The following is a 19,889-nucleotide window of genomic DNA, read 5'->3' on the forward strand; positions in this document are numbered from 1 at the left end:
CTTCTTTTGCAGTCTCCAGGGAAACCACATTGGGGAATCTGGTGCCAGGATGATCTCAGAGGCTATCAGGACAAATGCTCCTTCGTGCACTGTTGAAATGTGAGCAAAACAAGTTCCTGGTGGACCCAGCAGGAGGACAGGCAGAGCAGCAGCTGGAAGCTTTGGAATGGAAAGACCATTTTCCGGGGCTCCTTCCTGTGGTCTGGGAGTGATGCTGACCCACACAGAAACTGGTCTCCTGCAAGGAGGCAGGAAAGGTGCTGCCGGAGGTCACGAGCAGCTCTCCTGGACCCAGGCCAGTCCCGGCAGGCGTGAGCGGGATTCTCTGCTACGTTGCAGAGCAGGGAAGGGCTCCATCAATGACACAGGCCTTAAAGCTCAGCAGCTAAGAAGCCGGTGTGAACTCGTTTATACCTGGAGGTCTTCACGCGCCCCTAACTTTTATTACTATTGCCCTTCTTCGCTGGTCACAGTCATCCCCCCCCCTCCAACTCTGAAATGAGCTGCCACCTTCGAGCCTATACAGGGGATCCATCTGGCATTGGTGACAGAAGGGACCTCTTTTTTCTCAAGAAGAATACAAGGTCTTAGGAGTATGATCCTTAGAGACACATAGAAAAATTATGAGAACATTTTTGAAGAGAAATGAAGGCTTTCATTACAGGATTCTGGAGAAAAAGACAAAAAAAGTTGTTGTCCAAGCTTCTTGCCATCTTTTATCCATTATAAAATCTCTCAAAGGCACAGATTGTCTGGTAGACGAGACGTGGGGTCTGGCACACGGGTTATCAACAGCACGGTAAATGTAGATGTCTTCATGATGTTCCTCTACACTGGCTTCCAAAGCACTCCTGTGCGTGAAGTTTCTCCAGGAAGGCGAGCAAGCTGGGCCTCCACGTGGTATAGGTTCCCTCGGTGTCTGTCTGTGAGGAAGGGGAAAAGATCCCGATGGACGCCACAGCTCTCATGCACTAAATAACCAGGGAAATGCTTATGAAGATTATGATGCAATTCTCACTTTAAAGTTTGAACAGGAAGCACTCTTCTAAATGGGCCTTTAAAACTGAGTATTTGGGCAAGAATCCTCGATGGATGCTAGTTTTATATGGATGAAAGTCTTATCAAGGGAGAAGATACTCGCCCGGCCTCAAAATTTCACCCCAGAAGGGATAGCTCTGAAGGGGAAAAAAGCATCTTTAAAGATAGATAATTCTGCAAATGCTTTCTTAACAAATGATTAAACTTAACATCACCGATAAGGGACCAGATGGACACAACAGGCCTCCGACAGGACGCCCGGAGGACACACCATGCCAAAGACACTGATTGGAGCCCATCAGGAAGATACAATTGGACAAAATCCAAATCAAGCAGCATTCTGCAAAAGATAATAATAAAAACTAGTCTAACCTCTTCAAAAATGTCAGTGCCATGTAAAATACAAAAGGCTGTGGACTATTTTAAACTGTAGGAGATTGAAGAGACGTTAACTCCTTAATGCCAGATCTCTGAGTGGATCCTTGACTGAAGAAAAACAATCCACCATAAAGAAAAGTTATCTGGAAACAGGGGATGTCTGAACATAGGTCTTCTGTTGTATTTATGTGGATTGCTGGGTTTGGAAACACTTTTTTTGCTGGGTATAGAATTTTAGGCTGGTATTTAGCTCTTGGTACTTTCAAGATGCTGCTCTGTCTTCTGGTGTATGCAGCGTCTGGCTGTGCCCACCTAAGTCACGAACCTGACGGATCAAGTTGCAGTAGCCCAGTGGTGGAGAGAGCCGTGCCGTGCAGGAATCCAGCGCCAGGCAAACCCCAGGCCATGAGAAAAATCATGCTCTCCAGGGACTCAAAGAGCAAGCCGCACCAAAATGGGAAGGAAAGCCCCCTCCTTCTCCAAAGTCTCCCTAGCAGCCTACTGACAAGGCCCCCGCTCTTGCCCGCTGGCAGAGCAGAGACATTTTACAAGGAATAGCTCCACCACCACGGGGCAGGACAGAGGGGAACTGCACTGAGGCAGTAAACCCACAGCCAGGGTGGTGGGACTTCTCGTTTTCTCATTTTGAACAGTTTCGACTCTTGTGTCTTCGTGGCCAGTATGTTGTTCACTTCTGCCATGACTCAGTCCCAGTTGGCACAGTCTTTCTCTCACTTTTTTAACCTCCAGAAGTTCGGAGATGTCCTCACATCTTCCTTATCTCTTCTTAATATGCTCAAATCTCCCTCTACCATCTCAGTAAAAGGACGAGAGTTAAAAATATCTGAATGTCATTTTTTTTTTTAAAGATTTTATTTATTTATTTGACAGGGAGATCACAAGTAGGCAGAGAGACAGGCAGAGAGGAGGAAGCAGGCTCCCTGCAGAGCAGAGAGCCCGACGTGGGGCTTGATCCCAGGACCCTGGGAACATGTCCTGAGCCAAAGGCAGAGGCTTTAACCCACTGAGCCACCCAGGTGCCCCAGTCTTTTTTTTTTTTTTTTTTTTTTACACTAATTCTATCATCTGTCATTTCCAGGTTGTTTCATTTGAAGGCTATTGTGATCCAACTCCTGAGACAATGTCTTCATATTCTGGGTACTCTGATGCCCAAATCAAAAATCTATTTTGGGGCCTTATCTACAACAGACACTATAGAAATCCCCATGTAAAAGATCGTGACATCAACCAAAGCCATCTCACTCTAAATGGTAGCATACGGGGCACCTGGGTGGCTTAATCAGTTAAGCATTTGCCTTCAGCTCAGGTCATGATCTCAGAGTCCTGGGATCAAGCCCTGCATCAGGCCTGCTTGGCAGAGAGTCTGTTTCTCCCTCCACCCCTCCCCCTGCTTATGCTCTCTCTCTTGAAATAAATAAATAAATAAAATCTTTTATTTTTATTTTATTTTGTTTTTTAAAAGATTTTACTTATTTATTTGACAGAGATCACAAGCAGGCAGAGAGAGAGGGGAAAGCAGGCTCCCCGATGAGCAGAGATCCCGATGTGGGGCTTGATCCCAGGACCTTGGGATCATGACCTGAGCCTAAGGCAGAGGCTCAACCCACTGAGCCACCCAGGCGCCCCTAAATAAAACCTTTTAAAACAAATGGTAGCATCAGCCCAGCTGGTTATCTGGTGCATACATTTTCAATACATAGTACAGATTAAAACAGAATGACCTCTAATGAAGCCTTTGCTTCATCAATTACACACACACACTCTCATAATAAGATCCAACCCCCTCCCCTTCCACAAGCTCGTTCCTTCCAGTTAAAAGATCATGCTCAAGTTTTCTTCTCAAAAAACAAAACAAAACAAAACAAAACCTCCCCCGCCCTCCACAATGTTCTTCAACCACATGTTCCTCGGCCGGCCGAGCCCTCCTTTCTCTTGTGACCGCCCACCTTTCTGAACACTTGTCAGGACTCACTGTGTTCTCTTTAGCCGATCTCTGGCTACCTGACTGCCTCTGGCTAAGGTCACTGGAGATTCCCTAACTGCCAAATTCAGTGACCTCTTGGACTCAAGCTCATTTACGACAAGGGTTTAGCACTTGCTGCCTTTCCCCGTTTGGAGAACCTCCCCTGCTTCGGTTTCCACACCACAGCCTTCCAGTCCTCCTACCTTTTCGTTACCCCTCTTCTTCAACACTCTTTAAGGGAAAATAAAACATTTCTTCCTCATAATTAAAGTAAAATACAGTCACTTTAGAAAACTTAGAAAATACTGTCCCAGTCTCTTCTTCTGGTCCCTTGTGGCCTTTGCCCCTGAGACACAGGCACTTCCCAGGCCTCCACTTGGCTCTTCCCATCCCGTATGTTCTCCCCTGAGGACTCTCATAGGAAAATGATGCTCAAACGTCAGCCTCCAGCCCTTACCCTTTCCTTTACCTTTACAAAAATTCATCGAAACATCCATAGTAACACATGGTTTAAAAAGCCCCAAATCACTAGGCTTGTAAGGGCAAATGGCGGTCTCTCTCATCCCTCCCCTTTCCGAATACCCCTACTCCCCAAACTAAATGTCCTGTATGTGCTATTTCTTACCATCTTAGAGATTATCTCTTGCCTTCTATACGGGAAAGGACACTTGGATGTCCATCAGCTTACATCCCCACTTTTTGTTTCTCTGTCCTTCCAACATAGTTATTAGAGTATGATTTTTGTTTAAATCATTAGCGTTTACCTTATGACTTTACCTGTATTCATCACCCCTGAGCCATTCTCGCCTATCTGATTATATTGTTCTTTTTAGAATGAACAGTGCATCTTCCAAAAACTTAATTTCCTATGTTACTATTGCTTAACCCTTCCCAGACTGCCCAACAGAAGTGTAAAGTCAGAACACTGTGTGTCAGACCCCCGGGTTTCCCACCAGTGACATGTTTCCCTGATGACATTCTTTCCTGAGCACTCTGTGCTCCCTATTTAGTCACACCGTTACTGCAAGGAAGGGCTTCTGCTCTGGGCAGTTTCAGTTCTCTTCCAAGGCTGCCAGGCCCGGTTCAGGCCCCTAAGAGCCCCCGCCGGGGCCAACCCAACAGCTGGGATACTCACGCAGTGTGCTGTTATCATCAGGGGACTCCGCTTCCTTTCAGATGGGTGACATTGACAATTACAGTTAAGATGCTACCAAAAGAGCGCCTGCAGGTCCTTCTCCCGTCCCGGCTATACGGGAAACAGTTCTTGAATCGCCCACTGGAGGAAGTCCTTGGACTTTGTTCTCATTGCTGCCGCCAATAAAAATTAAGGACTTAAAAAATCCCTTTACGATGTCCGTCAATATACATGCTGTAAAGCATTTTAAGAGGTCCTTTAATGACACAGTTTAAAACATTAACAACTGTTGACAATGATCTAAACACCAGTTTTCCACTGATCTACTCACACTGTCTTCTCTGGGGCCTGAGTCTGCTCTGATGCTTGGCTAAAACCAAGGACACGAGGTCCCAAAGCACGTGCACAACCTGACTGCTGGGTCTGTCACAGGAGGGACAGACGTTAGTAACTGTGATCAGTGCTTAAAGCTCCTTGGCTGACATAAGCTGCTTGAGCAAGCGGTGAGACTGTGCAAAACAGGTAACCGAGGGGTGAAGGATGACCCAGAGGGAGGTAAAATAATAAACCGCCCACTGCATGGGCACCTCTATCTGTGGAGGGGGGTTACCTGCGGCGTGGGCACGCTCCTGCCGTAATGCCCACGCATTACGCCATGCGTAGGAAGCGCCATGTAAAGAAGACAGAAATGCCTTTTTTTTTTTTTTTTTTTTTTAAATATAAGGCAGGTCGGACTCAGGAAACCAAAACTAGAACATCCAAGAAGACGCAGTGACTTCCACACCTCAGAAGCCACAGCTTCTGAGGGGTCAGCGCGGCTCCCGACACTCCCATTTCCCTGTTTCCTCATCATTCACATCTCAAATCTCCAGTGAATTAACTGAATGGTGAATGTTTAAAAAGGGGGTAATCTCTTATGTAGGAATTAGGAAAAGAAAGAGACAAAAGCAAAGATAGAAATAATTGTCACATCATCTCCTAAAAATTTACATGTACCACAGTAACCTATGAGCTTCTCCTATGTATTTACGTTATAGTGCAAATAAACAACATATTTATACTTTCAAGTAAAGCTTATATAATGATATAAAAACATGGAATTAAATACATTTATTATGAATTAAATAACTTCGGAAGACTTCTGACTTTAGAACTGAAATCTAAATGAAAACTGCTCTGTGTTTTCTGCATCAGAAAAACAAAACGACTCCATCTGCCGCTTCTCACTTCACATCAGGCTAATTATTCTAGTGCTATTCAATCTAACGCATTCTGGTTCATCTTTTTTTTTTTTTTTTAAAGATTTTATTTATTTATTTGACAGGCAGAGATCACAAGTGGGCAGAGAGGCAGGCAGAGAGAGAGGAGGAAGCAGGCTCCCTGCTGGGCAGAGAGTCCGATGCAGGGCTCGATCCCAGGACCCTGGGATCATGACCTGAGCTGAAGGCAGAGGCTTTAACCCACTGAGCCACCCAGGCGCCCCTCTGGTTCATCTTTTTAGAGTCAGAAACACAAGTGTGTACCAACACTTCTTTATTTGCTTTCCTGAGGAGGAATGCCAACCTTCTGAGAGAAAATGGAACATTTATATTCTGCAGCATATCTCTGTTACCTGATCTTTAAGGACAGTGGGTTTTCATCTAACTTAGCTAACGTTCATTCGGAACATTTTAGCAAAATACATTTAAAGCTTGGTATTGTGAACATACAGAAGCAAGAAAATAGGATGACAAAACAAAAGCTAGAGTTAAAAGCCGATGTACAGTAACTATCCCAAACTGTACCGGTGAGGAGGACTCAGACGCTTCCCCACAATTCCTGAACAGTCCTGGAGTGCAGCCCCATGTCCATCCCCCCGACTGTGAGAGGAAACCACATCACAACAATAGCCGAGACCCGATGCCGCCATCCCTTACTTCTCCTGGGCTGTCTGTCCTGAACAGGTGCATCTCTAAGAACACTCACATTTCCCGTTTCAGGAGACAAGTAAGACCAAACCTACATCCCATCGGGGACTTGCTTCATTCTCGCTGAAGCTCTGTGGGGTAACACAAGGGAGGCTACAGAGCAAGTAGGTGGTGTTCATTAACGAGTCCAGCTGGTTTAGTGAACAAAATGGGTTTCCTTCCTAACCTTCCAACTTCCCTTTTACCTATAGATCTGAGGGATTTAATCAGTGTGGTCCTTTGGGCAAACGGGTCAGAAGTCATTGTCGCTCTCATCCAGGGGCTCAGGCTTCCGGACCCTTCGAGTGGGCTTAGCTGGCGAGAGAGCAACGCTCTCTTCTTCCAAATCGTCGTCTTCATCCCCCTCCATGTCAATCTCACTGTCCTCGGAGTCCTCCTATAGGAAGACAACAAAGACAACTGAGGGCCCATCTCACTCCCTGCAGCGTGTCAGCCGAGACCCTCATTCGCCAGCAGCTCAGTAACCAGCAATGCCCGCATGTGAAGGCAGAGTTGGGCGGAGCAGCAGTTGGGCTATGGAGGCATAACGGGGGACCCTGGTCTCACACCGCTGGCAGAAATACACACACGACTGCATCAGCTGACCAGTGAGCTCCGAGTGGCAGCGTGCAGCCGCAGGGGCTGGCTTCCCCATGGAGGTCTCAGCACCACCACTGGATCTGCACCGCAACTCCCCAGACCCCGCTCTGCCCCTGGGGAACCAGACCCCCACCAGAGCACAGCAAGGAGGGCGGGGCTTGCAGATTAGGAGGGCTGGGTTTTTTGGTTTGCTGGTTTTTTGCAGTTTACCGGATTAGGGATGGAAAGCCACACAGGGAATCGGTATCAGGAGCAAAATAAGAGGAACGCTCTCTCCACTGCCTCGATTTAGGGTGACCAACTCGGCCAGGTTTTAAAACTGCAGGTCCTGTGTCCCAGGTAAACCAAGATGGCCAGTGCCTCGAGCTAGATCATTGCCACCAGCATACACAAATGTGGCAATTTCCTTCTTCTTAAAAACACAGCAAAACAAAAACCCCAAAGTGTATCCCACCTTCCTCTCCAGTTGCTCTGCCCTGTTCCTCTACCCCCGCAACAATGAAACTCCTCGCAGGAGTTCTGAACCCACAACCCTACTGGTTTCCCCTCTCACTACCTCCTCGGCACACTCAGCAGGCCTGCACCTTGCCAATCCACTGAAACACTCGGCGGACTCACATCCAATGGTGAGTCTCAGGTGTCTCCGACCTCCAGGCTGCATCAGGCACAGGACCGCTCCTTCCCTGAAAGCGAGTCTGCTGCAGGGCGCCCTTCCATCCGGCGGCCTGCACCACCTCACTCCGGCATCATCCCAGTCTCGCACACCCCCACGCCCTCTATCTCCGTAACTCTGCGACTCGGCTCAGCTCAGAGCCTTGGGCCCCCTCTTCTCTTTCTACTCTCTCCCCCACACAATCACAATCACCCTTGTGGCTGGAAGACCACCTGAGTATGATGGCTCCCAAATTCAGCCAGCCCAGACCTGACCTTGCACACCACACCTGAACTCCAACTGGTTACTCAACTCCAGCACGCAGATAGCTGACAGGCAACGTGCGCATGCAGAACATCCCAACTCCTGTGCTGCTCTCCGCGTCCCTGCTCAGGCCTGCCCCAGCTCGGGGAAATGCAGACTCTATGCGTACTGTTAGCCCATCATGACCCATTTCTGTCTCTCTTTCTCACACCCCACGCCCAATAACAACACTTCAATGTTCTGACCTTGGAAACATCCAGAGTCCGACCACTTCTTTACACCTCTGCTGCCACTACCTTAGGCTGAGCCGCCAGGACCTCTGGACTACTGCAGACGCCTCCCGATGGGTGTCTCTTTAATGTTAGCTCTCGGCACCGCAGGGCTCACGATTTCCGGGCCCTTCCTACGGCGCTCAGAGAATCTCTGGATCCTCATCACGTCCTGCGAAGCTCTGCCTGGCCCCTGCTCCCTCTCACAGCTCCCGCCCCCAACCCACTCCACCCCAGCCATGCCCCCATCTCTGGTCCCTGGGCCTCGGATGCCCCTCCCCACATCACATCCTTCCTTCTATTCAGGCCTCTGCCCAAATGTCACCTTACCAGAGAGATATTCCCAGACTTCCCAAAAGACAGCAATCTTCAACCCTGTCACTCTGCTCCTGAACTGCTTTTTCTCCGTGCCACTGTGACCTGACATGCCGGTTGATTCCTGCTGGAATGTAAGCTCCCTGAGGACAGGGACGTGTGGCCCATCACCTCTAACACTTGCATGTAACAGCCACTAGGTACTATCTGTCAGGTGGAAGGGTGAGCCTGTGAAGGACAAGGCCGCGTGCCTGGGGAGCAGGTGGAGGCAGGATCCCGGAAACAAGCAAGCAACACAAGGCACAGGGGAGACATCAGCTGTAGCTCGGACATTCGCTCTGTGAAAGCTACACACATGACCAGGCGTATCGGAAGACAAGATGCCAGACGGTGCTGTCCGGGCATCCCTAGCACCCAGGCCAGACTTATTTCTACCTCGAATGGCTGAGATGGATGGGCAGAAGCTACATAACCACCCATCCCTGACTGTTAGAAAATGCCCGACGTGGTTTCTCTGCTTCTCTGACTACCTTCTGTGATTTCTAGGCTCGATCTTCTTTGTGCATCTTGGCCAGCAAACCTGAGTGACCTCTCTCTCCCTCTGTGGATTTTGGTGACAAAATATACTGTTGTTACTAAATAATCTTTAGTACAAGGTCAGGCTCATGCTCTGTCCTTGTGTAGCCACTACTGCCATGCTCCAGACACATGCGGGCACGACCTGATAAGGAGGTCTGTGGTCTGTCAGCCTAATCACCCTTTGCCTCTGGGGCCTCACAGGCTTGCCAGAGGCTGCCACAAAGCAGGCAGGCCCAGGGTGATGGATGCGGCAGCCCTGGCAGCAGGGCCCCATTCCATTGAGTTTCCCCGTCAGTATTACCTCAAGGACACGCAAGGCGCCAGTGGCCTGAGGTCGCAGCCTCCTGCCCAGCCTGACGACCTTGTCTCAAGAGAGCCTCCTTTTCCTGTTTCCTCCCCAGAATGGAACTGAAGAGAGGGTCAGTCTTGACCCCAGGCCCTCAGCAGGTTCCCTTCTTTTCCAGGTTACACTTCAAGGGCCTGATGGCCTTTCTCATCTCTTGGCTCAGCACTCAACACCCATCTCCTGCAAGGGACCTCCAGGCAACTGCACCATTCTTTGCAGGAGTAAGCATTCTCTCGCCCAGGAGACAGAGGCATCACTTCTGGGGAAGGCTCTCTGGTGGCCCCGAGTCGGCTAACACACACACACACACACACACACACACACACACACTGAAAAAGAAAACCAACCTGCTTCTTGGAGCTGGAAGTCTTGCATTTACCTAAGACTGCTGGTGCTGCTTCCATCTTTGGAAAGCAAGAATGGAAAGAACAGTGAGAAGGAAAAAAAAGTGGGGGGAGAGCAAGCACATTTATTTGAAAAGAAAAGAGCCATCCACAAGCAGAGAAGAGTCGGGCTCCTCGAACTCCAGCGCACAGCCAGCAGCGGGCCAGGCTGGGAGGCAGCCCCTCGCGCTCAGCCTGTTGGCTCAGCCAGTCTAGGAAACCAGCCCGGGAGCGTGAAGAACGGAGCTGCTAAAGGGAGCTGGTCGGGACTCACGTCTTCATCGGAGTCTCCGCCCTGCATTGTGCCCACGATGCGTTTGCCAGGTCTTCCTGAGAAGAACCAAAGTGTGAAGAAATTATGAAAACCTTGTTAAAAAAAAGTAGGGGGGGGGGGACAAGAAATGGCATTCAAGATTTGTTTCCCTTAGAAAATTGGGAAAAACAAGAATCAACTAAAATATTTACTTAAGTCTCATCTAAATGATCAAAACTGCCAAGAAACAGTAATGGAAGGGCGCCTGGGTGGCTCAGTGGATTAAGCCTCTGCCTTCGGCTCAGGTCATGATCTTAGGGTCCTGGGATTGAGCCCCGCATCAGGCTCTCTGCTCAGTGGGGAGCCTGCTTCCTCCTCCTCTCTCTCTCTGCCTGCCTCTCTCCCTACTTATGATCTCTGTCTGTCAAATAAATAAATAAAATCTTCTTTAAAAAAAAAAAAGAAAGAAACAGTAATGGATTTTCCGCATTTCCACTTTGAGAAAAAGGAAAAGGGCAATAAAATACAATCGCAACTCAAACCAGAACACTAAATACACATCCTGGACATGTTTTCAGAAAAATCACTGACCCCCACTCTGAGTATCTACGTGGTAGAAGAGCTGTGCCATCTGCTGAAAAAAGAAAGGCCGCCTCCCTGCACGGACCAGTGTTACTCGTATCTGAACCTATGTCTGATCTCCAAAGAGGGAAACTTCTAAGGATTGCTATTAGTTCATCTTTCAAAACACCCACATTGCCTCAGTGATTCTCCCCTCTCCTCTGGAAGTCATGGTCACCTGGCTGTGACTTCTGCAAACACCCAGGAGCTGTCCTTCCCTGGCGGGAGGTGGACAGCCACTCTCACACTCGACCCCCGAGAAAGGAGCACCAGGGACCCAGGTGCACGCTGCGGGGCGAAGGCAGGGAGGGCAGCTCAGAGAGGAGCTCGCTCAGGACAGGCCTGGGGTGACCACCCTTGGTCAGATAAAATGCATACCTTGTGTTGTCTAAAGCCCTTATTTACAGTTCTGAGATTTTCGTTTTGGTGGCTGGGCGGTAAGCAGAATTCAGGAGCACCAGTGCCTCTATCAGGGTTTCCTGAGACGATCACATCCCTTTTCACCCTTTTCAGAGCCTCAGCTCCCATCTGCTGAGTGGGAGCCATGACCCCTAGCCTCTATTTGCATGACGAAGCTGTTAAAACTAAGAGGAAAGGGGCGCCTTGGTGGCTCAGTTGTCAAGCATCTCTTGATTTCAGCTCAGGTTGTGAACTCAGGGTCATGGGATCAAGCCCCGCGTTGGGCTCCACATTCAGTATGGAGTCTGCTTGAGATCCTCTCTCCCATTCCCTCTGCCCACCCCCCCATCACACCCCTGCTCACTCTCTCTCTAAAATAAACTTTTAAACCTTTAAAAGAAAAAAAAAGACTGGGATGCCTCGGTGGCTCAGTGGGTGAAGCATCTGCCTTCTGCTTGGGTCATGATCCCAGGGTCCTGGGATCAAGTCTTGCATCAGGCTCCTTGCTCAGTGGGGAGTCTGCTTCCCCCTCTACCAGCTGCACCCCCTGCTTGTGTGTGCTCTCTCTCTGACAAATAAATAAGTAAAAATCGAAAAAAGAGCAGTTAGCAGCAAAACTTAATATAAAATGAAAATAATTTACCTCAGAAATGTACCATGTATATAAAAATGCAAACTGCTCTAAAAATTAACAGCTGGTAGATAGATGTTTTAAAGACAAATATAAAGCAACTTAGTAGTATCTACCAAAACAAAGATTTATATAACCTTTGACCTAAGAATCCCACGTTTAATGGTACAAACATTGCAGATAAGCAGAAAGACGTATATACAAAGGAAAGAGGAAAAATAAATATTTTTTAAAGGATCTTTTAATATGTGAATGCCCAAGTAAATTATGGGTACGGTCACGCTACAGAACACTCTGCTGCTGTCAAAAGAATGAAGCAGATTTCTAGTTTACTGACATGGAAGGAGTTCTAATATATTTAATAATTTTTTTTAAAAATCAAGTTGAGAACAATACACAAAGTTTGGTACCATTTAGGTTAAAAGATGTCTCAGCCAATCTTTGTGTCTGTATTTCACTGTATACGTGTGGAAAGGCAATTTGGAAAGACACATCCCCCAGCTGCTGACCAGAACCTCTCTAGGGTGGAAAGTGGGACATGAAGAAGACCCCACTGTTTTGTGGGAAACACCCACATTTGCTCCATAGATTTTTTTTGGCTTGAGTGTTTAGCAGTGAAAAAGTAAAAACTAGAAGATTTTTAAAAGGCAGAGATGGTTGTATGAATCCCTTCTCAATGCACTGGTTCTCTGATCATAGGGGATGCCACTGCACTGAGAGCAGTTTGGACCCAAAACGGGTAGAATTCAGCTCTGTGCCAGAGGCCAGGGATTGCCATGGCCTCTGTGAGAAACCCGGGCCACAAAGAACAACCAACTTTTCTTGGCACCACAGGTAAGATTATTAGCAGCAAAGGTGAGCAGGTGAAGGGCTTAGTCTGGCTACACAAAAGGCAGCGTTCTGTGACGGGGCGCTGGAAGGAGGGCAAGGAAAGCAGTGTGGTACCTTGCATGAGCACCTCCATGGCCGTCCGCGGCTTGGACAGCCGCCTCTCCTCCAGTTCACTGTCAGATTCGTCATCTTCCTGGATGTCAATGTCCGAGTCATCATTACCTAGGAGAACACAAGAACACAGAACGAAAGGGGGTCTCCATCATTGCTGCTAGAACAGCTTGTAGCCACAAGGCTCTTGTGCAAAACCGTCTGCACTTCTCAGCCTTCTTTTAGGGCATTAGATTTTATGAGACTCTCGGGATTTGCCTGTAGATACTTAGGAGTTAACGCAGACCATGATATACTGGTTTATTTGTTTGTTCATTTGTTTTAATAACCTTCCAAAGCAAGGCGTCAGAATACATAAACTAGAAACACTATGCTGGTAGCTGAAACTAAAAATTGAACAGCCAGCTGTCAAGGTAGCTGGAAGTTCTTGGTTAGTTGGGGGGGGGGGGTATCATTCTCTGTTCAGTGTTACCCCAACTTGAGCTCTTTGTGGATAACAAAGATGAGGAAGTGGAACCCACTGCAAAGGTGAGTGACTGTGCCAAACAAGCCCATAGGCAAGACAGAGACCAGGCCAGCAAGGTCCAAGCACGCGACTGGCCCACGAAAGATGGCGACCTAGTGCATGGTGACGGGAGCTGGTACTCAGGACACTGTTTCCAGGAGAGAATTCCATCACGGGCATATATAAAGAGAGGTCGTTCTCAGTGCAACAGCCTTATACACTGATTTCTTAAATACTCTCCTGCACTCTGGTGGGACGTTTCCAACAGTGAACCTAGAGAAGGAGCATTTCCACAGTGGAGATAAAAAGCTTTCGCCGTCCAGCCTGACCGCCTGTGACCAGGGAGACACACTGGTTTTGGAGGACGGAACTGAAGGAGTTTGCAGTTGCTGTTCTGATTACTTGAGTCAGAAGTCAGTGTGGAAGGACAGTAGTAATTGTATATCTGTGAAAAGGCTTTGCTTAGCCCCTGTGATAGGGGGTAGGGAAACGGCAGCTGCATCCGAAAGGGCTCCACTTCCTTCTCTGTGGAGGATGAGCCCTGCTCTCCGCATGGAAAGGCAAACCTGGGAGCCTGGGCAAGCATGAGGACGAGCACCCAGCACGGGCACCCAGCACGGGACTCAGCACAACCTAGCTGACGACGATCACCGCATAGAAGCCTACTCAAAGAACATGCTGAAATAGTAACACAAATTTATGACTAAAATGAAATTCCTGGGGCACCTGGGTGCCTCCGTGGGTTAAACCTCTGCCTTCGGCTCAGGTCATGATCTTGGGGTCCTGGGATCGAGCCCTGTATCCAACTTTCTGCTCAGGGGGAAGCCTGCTTCCTCCCCTCTCTCTGCCTGCCTCTCTGCCTACTCGTGTTCTCTCTCTCTGTCAAATAAATAAATAAAATATTTTTAAAAAAATAAAGCATGGCGGTATGCCAGGGTGGCTCAGTGGTTCAGTGTCTGTCCTCGGCTTGGGTCACCGTCTCCAGGTCCTGGGATCAAACTCCCTGTCGCTTCTCCCTCTCCCTTTGCCTGCCATTTCCCCTGCTTATGTGCTCTCACTCACTCTCTCTCATATAACGTCTTAAAAAAAATAAAATTAAATATGGCAGACAAGAGAGAGTGCCCATAAATTCAGAGTCAAGAATAGTCGTTCCAACAGATGGTGCTGAACGATTGGACAGCCCCATACCCAACAATGAGGTTGGACCCCTACCTCACACGACATACAAAAATTAACTCAAAATGGATCAGAAATCTAAATTATGAGTTGTAACTGTAAAAGTCCTGGAAGAGGGGCGCCTGGGTGGCCCAGTGGGTTAAGCCGCTGCCTTCGGCTCAGGTCATGATCTCAGGGTCCTGGGATCGAGTCCCGTATTGGGCTCTCTGCTCAGCAGGGAGCCTGCTTCCCTCTCTCTCACTCTCTGCCTGCCTCTCTGCCTACTTGTGATCTCTCTCTGTCAAATAAATAAATAAAATCTTAAAAAAAAAAAAAAGTCCTGGAAGAAAACCTAGGGGTAAATCCTGGTGACCTTAAATTAGGCAGTGGTTTCTTAGATGTGGCACTGAAAATACAAGTGACAAAAGGACAACTGATGGCGTGGACTTCATTAAAACTTTGGGCAGTAGAAGCCATCACCGGGAAAGTGAAAAGACAGCCCAGAGAAAGAGAAAATATCTGCAAATCACAAATCACATAAGGATCTAGTATCCAGAAACTATATAAGAACTCTAGCAATTCACTAATAAAAAATAGGCCAATTTAAAAATGTCCAAAGGACCTGAATAGACAGAAGTCTCCAAAGAAGATTTATATGAATAGCCAATGAGCAAAGAAAAGATGCTCCATTTCATTAGCTATCAGAGGAATTCACGTCAAAACAACAATGAAGATACACTTCATACCCACTTAAACTATGGGCAGTTTCTTTGTGTCTCCTTTGAGATCAGCACAGTCCAAATGTAATGCCTGCTGGCAGATATAATTTCAAATCATTTAGTAACAACGTTAAAGTGAAAAGAAACAGGTAAATTAATTTTAACTTAACCCAATATACCCAAAATATCATTTTAATATACAATGTAAAATATTAATTAATGAGTAACTCTACTTTTCTATCATACTAAGTTTTTAAAACCTGGTGTATATTTTCCACAAACAGCAAAGCTCAGTTTAGACCAGCCACACCTGAAGTGCTCAAGAGTCACATGTGGTTGGGGCGCCTGGGTGGCTCAGTGGGCTGAGCCTCTGCCTTCAGCTCAGGTCATGATCTCAGGGTCCTGGGATCGAGCCCTGAGTTGGGCTCTCTTCTTGGCAGGGAGCCTGCTTCCTCCCTCTCTCTGCCTCTCTGCCTGCTTGTGATCTCTCTCTCTCTGTCAAATAAATAAATAAAATCTTTTAAAAAAAACAAAAAGAGTCACACGTGGCTTGTTGCGAGGTACTAAGCAGCACAGTTCAGGCGCTGAGCTTTCCGAGCGCCTCACGCATCACTGTCCCGAGCGCCAGTACGATGCCAGCATGCAGGAGGCAGTAAAGTAAGTGTGAAATGCAGGAATGTCTGCTCTCCACTAGAACATAAAAACTAAACCACAGTAAGGTTACTAAAGTGCTTTCTAGAAATTTCTCAGTCATTTTATGAATGTACCACCCGCAGCGAGGTTTAAAAGAATGGTGGGAAGATGAAGGCTGCCTTACTTAGTACAGACATCTGAACAAAATACTTGGCCTTGCTCCTAGGGCGTTCTCCTATCTCTAAGCACTCAGACTTTCTCTCGCTTCTTCAAGTCCCTTCCTCCAAACCCACAAAGCCAGTTTGGTGACTTCAACTCCTGCTCAACAGAGGAGACAGGAGCGTCAGATGGGAGCCCTTCAGCACACGATCCGCCTTCCAGCTCGTCTGTCCTGCCTCAGTTCAAGTCCTGCACTCACACATTCAGCAGAGCTCATTGCCTCACTGGGCTCTGCTTCCCACGCTCTTACTCACTCCCAGGACTCTCACCTGGTGCCTCCTTTCTCCTCACATCCACAGACTGAGGCTTTGCTTCAACAGCATCTCCTATTGAGGCCTAGAGAGATGCCTATGGTGACCCCTACTTAAAATACAATTCCACCCCACTCTCTCCACCGGCTTCTCTGTTCTACTGTCCCCCCAGGGCATTTTTTACCTTCTGCATACAGCTTGCTCTATGCTCATCTCCTCACTGGCAAGTACACTGCTTAAAGCAGAGATCCCTGTCTTTTGTCCATTAATGAATCCTTCACGCCCAGAAGAGAGACTCAACAATGCTTCCGGCGCTCAATCAGCTGCCTGCAGAGTGGTCTAAACACGATGATCTCTTCCAGCTCCTGAATTTTGCCCATTCTCACCCATAATTCATGTCTGTGTTCTATTAGTTCTTTCTTTTCAGAGAAGTTCAGAAGATCTTCCTTTTTATATCCGCCCCCCAATCCCAATTCTCTGGGCAATGTTCCCACATATACAGCAAAGCAAAGAAAGGCAGCACACCCTAAGAACTTTCGGCTGAGCAGCACTGAGACTAGCCCTTCATATTTTCCTACCTTCTTCACCATCCCAAGCTAATTAAGTGCTATCCCTCATTCAGCTGTGTTAAGCTGGAAATTATTTTTCCCAAAAAAGCTAAATCAGAGATGCTCCTACGAATGCTTGTCCTTCAAGAGATCCCAAACCTACGGATCACAAAATTAAGTCTGAGTTCAGAAGAATAAAGCAAGATCAGTGAGAAAGGCCTCACGTGCTGGCCTGGGAACAGAGAAAGGTGCAGCCAACCCATCGGGGCTCTTACCTGTGCTGGGCCTCTCAGGAGAGGATAAACTCCACGCAGGGTTATCACTTAGGGCCGCTTCAGGCTCTCCTGGCTGACCTGGAACCATAAAGGTGAGGGGCTGCTTTGGCTAGAGAGGCCCTTGGAATTCCCTACGCTTGCCCCTAAAGGATTCTCCAGCAGTCCCTATTCTCCCTCAAGAGTTTCCTGAGATTTAGGAGAGAGAGGCATATAACAAGTAGGAGAGAGATACAAAGAGAGAGAGAGAGAGCTCTCTCACGTACAAGCCTGAAGCCCCAGGTATGGCATCCTCAAGCACAGGAGAATAAAATATTTCATCTTAAAAAAGAGAGCAGCCAGCAAGAGAAGGAGGCAGTCTGAGACACGCAGCATGAAGACCGAGTGCTGCCACTGGTCCCAAGGCTGACCTGACATCTCGGTCAAGTTCACAGATGAAGCACACTAACCAGTCGTGGAGAACAGTCCTCCCCAACATCAAGCTCCTATATATAGGTAACCCCATCTCCCTACAGACAACAGCCTCGCTGATCATCTTGGATGACTGGGGGCCTAGGATGGGTATGTAAGTAGGGGACTCACTCTAAGCGACTAAGCCATTCGCTTGCACGGCATCACGACACTTGCTTTCCATCAGTCAGCCCGAAAACAAGGCACCCTACAGACCTCCGAGACCGGGCTCTCTTTTCTAGTTACGTATTATCTGCAATTAAAACCAACAGTAGCCTTCAAACAGGAAAATGATATTTTAGGTGACAAGAAAACCAAAGTGCTTTAAATGTTATGTAACTTGAACCAGCCCCATAAGCTCTGGAGTGAATTAAAACAGTACCTGATACAAAACTTGTGAGAAAACTGCCTTTTGAAAAGAAAATACACACAGAGGTTTTCTGAGGCCCCCAGCGCTCGCCCAGGGAGACCGCGCTGACTGGGAGCCTGGCCTTACTTCCACTGCGGAGCAGGCGCTTCTCCTCCTCCTTCAGCTTGTTCTGCATCAGGCGCAGAGTGTTTTCGGCTTCCTATGGAACAGCAAACACAAGACTCAGAAGACAAGACCCTTTTGGGGGCTGTTTCATTATTCTTTAACATCTGGGTACATAGAGCTAAGTCCGGGCTACAGATCCCGCAGAGATCTAAACTACGCGAACAGACCACCACCACCTGAGCACAAGCTCAGGCCGGGCCGCTTGCCCCACTCCCTGCCAGCAGCAGCCCAGAGAACGGGAGGCAGCCAGAGGGGGTGACTGGCCTGCCCAGCCCTGCGGAGAACGCAGTGACATGGCAAGAGGCCATCCCGTGTGACCACGGGTGCCTCCGTGGGATGTGGACACGGGAACAGACGCATTAACTATGGGACAGTACAGGCCTCCTGCTCCTAAAGACTAAAGTTCTGCACAACTCCAGCCCCAAAAGAGGCAAAATGGTGAGACTGATTAGGCTGAAAAGAGAAAGAAAGAAATATTAGTCTAACTCCTAGGGGGACAAAAACTAATGCTTCAGCTGGGCTGCCTAATGTGGCCCTGATCACTGTCAAAAGAGAGAACAGGAGAGGAGACTGGCTTTTAAAACTCTGTTGTCCTAAACATTAAAAAGAGAGCAGTGTTTCGTGCACGAGCTAGTGTGAGGGGCCAGCGCTGTAAGCACAGAGCGGAGGTGTGAGCACAGAAGAGCCGAGCAGCTGCCGAAGGATGGAGGGACATGCGTCCCTCCCGGCACTCTCTCTGCCCGCTCAGCGGCCCCACATGACAGCACGGAAGGATAATTTACTGTCACTGGCCCAGACACCCAACTTTTAAAATGTCCTGAACTCCAGGCTCTTGCCACTGCCCTCCAAATGTGCCTGTCCCAGGCCCCGTGGCTCCACAGCCCGCCCTTACCCTAGAGCAACGGTGGCAGCGGGCTCCTGCCGAGGGAAAGGTGCCCGCAGGAGGGCGGCACCTACCTCCAGACAGGCCTCCTGTGCCCCAGGGCAGCTTCGCCTGTTCCAAACACCCAGGTTTGTAGGAAGGCGAGCGTAACCTTTATACCGAAAGCTGTCAAGGACAGCGTGAGAAAGGGAGACTGTAGACCGAATTCATCATGAACAAAGATTCCAAGTGACCACTCCTGGGGTTAAGTAGAAATATCCCCAAGGCATAAGAACAATTAAAAAACCTTTAGTAACTTGGTCCAACTTCCTTTGCTCTGAATTCTGTATTTATCAGCTCATGGGACCTGAAATGTTCTTTCCTAAATGGCCTTGAACGCTGGGACGAGAGAAGCCTGTAAAACCTCTGGTTTTGGGTCGTACACATTTCCCACAATAATCAAGAAACTGCACTTCCTCTTTATTTCCATCCTCATCTCTGATACACAGGTTTGGAGGATTCAATTTGGATGATTCAACCAGGAAAAATCTTTCAGTGAGCTGACCAAGCAAATTTTTAGATCTTCACCCAAGACCAGTTACCTAGTCTGCGGGACTCAGTGCAAATTAAAATGCATTTTAAAAATTATGAAGACTTTCGGGGCGCCTGGGTGGCTCAGTTGGTTAAGCATCTGTGTTCAGCTCAGGTCATGGTCCCAACAGGGTCCCAGGATCGAGTCCCGCATCGGGCGCCCAGCTCCATGGGGAGTCTGCTTCTCCCAATGACCTTCTCCCCGTCGTGTTCTCTCTCATTCTCTCTCTCTCAAATAAATAAAATCTTAAAAAACAAACTATGAGGAATTTCAAGCCAGTGACAGCACAGCACTGAAGCAAGCACAGGCTCTTCTAAGCTCAGTCTGTGCAACAACACAGGTCACACATCGGTCCTGTGTGCAGTCTAACTGACCAAACCCATCAGAAAGCCGACAACCTTCGAGTCCAGGCT

At 48.2% G+C, this 19,889-nt stretch overlaps 2 protein-coding genes across 35 annotated transcripts in view; one reads left to right on the plus strand and one right to left on the minus strand.

Moving 5' to 3' along the window:
* NLRC3 (NLR family CARD domain containing 3) overlaps positions 1-19,889 on the plus strand; it is a 112,660-nt gene that overhangs the window by 34,473 nt on the left and 58,298 nt on the right. For 21 of the 22 annotated variants that reach the window (XR_014306146.1, XR_014306147.1, XR_014306148.1 and 18 more), the window contains one exon: positions 13-2,259. The exons of the other annotated variant lie outside the window; for it this stretch is intronic. Coding sequence is in view for 18 of the 21 variants with exons in the window: in XM_082713280.1 (XP_082569406.1) it covers positions 13-103 (91 nt within the window). In the remaining 3 variants the exon portion in view is untranslated. Of the gene's footprint in view, positions 1-12; positions 2,260-19,889 lie in introns of those variants that run through there. 22 annotated transcript variants of the gene reach the window in all.
* Positions 6,052-19,889, minus strand: part of LOC309854327 (clusterin-associated protein 1) — a 113,801-nt gene continuing 99,963 nt past the window's right edge. For 3 of the 13 annotated variants that reach the window (XM_082713334.1, XM_082713335.1, XM_082713328.1), the window contains 6 exons: positions 17,984-18,052; positions 17,041-17,118; positions 12,739-12,846; positions 10,164-10,219; positions 9,854-9,910; positions 6,052-6,878 (listed from right to left, as the gene is read on the minus strand). In XM_082713334.1, coding sequence (XP_082569460.1) covers positions 6,735-6,878; positions 9,854-9,910; positions 10,164-10,219; positions 12,739-12,846; positions 17,041-17,118; positions 17,984-18,052 — 512 coding nt within the window. In that variant the 3' untranslated portion in view covers positions 6,052-6,734. Of the gene's footprint in view, positions 6,879-9,853; positions 9,911-10,163; positions 10,220-12,738; positions 12,847-17,040; positions 17,119-17,983; positions 18,057-19,889 lie in introns of all 13 variants that reach the window. The other 10 variants (XM_082713329.1, XM_082713330.1, XM_082713336.1 and 7 more) reach the window with 7 other exon arrangements.

The sequence above is a fragment of the Mustela nivalis genome (genome assembly GCF_964662115.1).
Source record: "Mustela nivalis genome assembly, chromosome: 19".
Classification (NCBI taxonomy): domain Eukaryota; kingdom Metazoa; phylum Chordata; class Mammalia; order Carnivora; family Mustelidae; genus Mustela; species Mustela nivalis.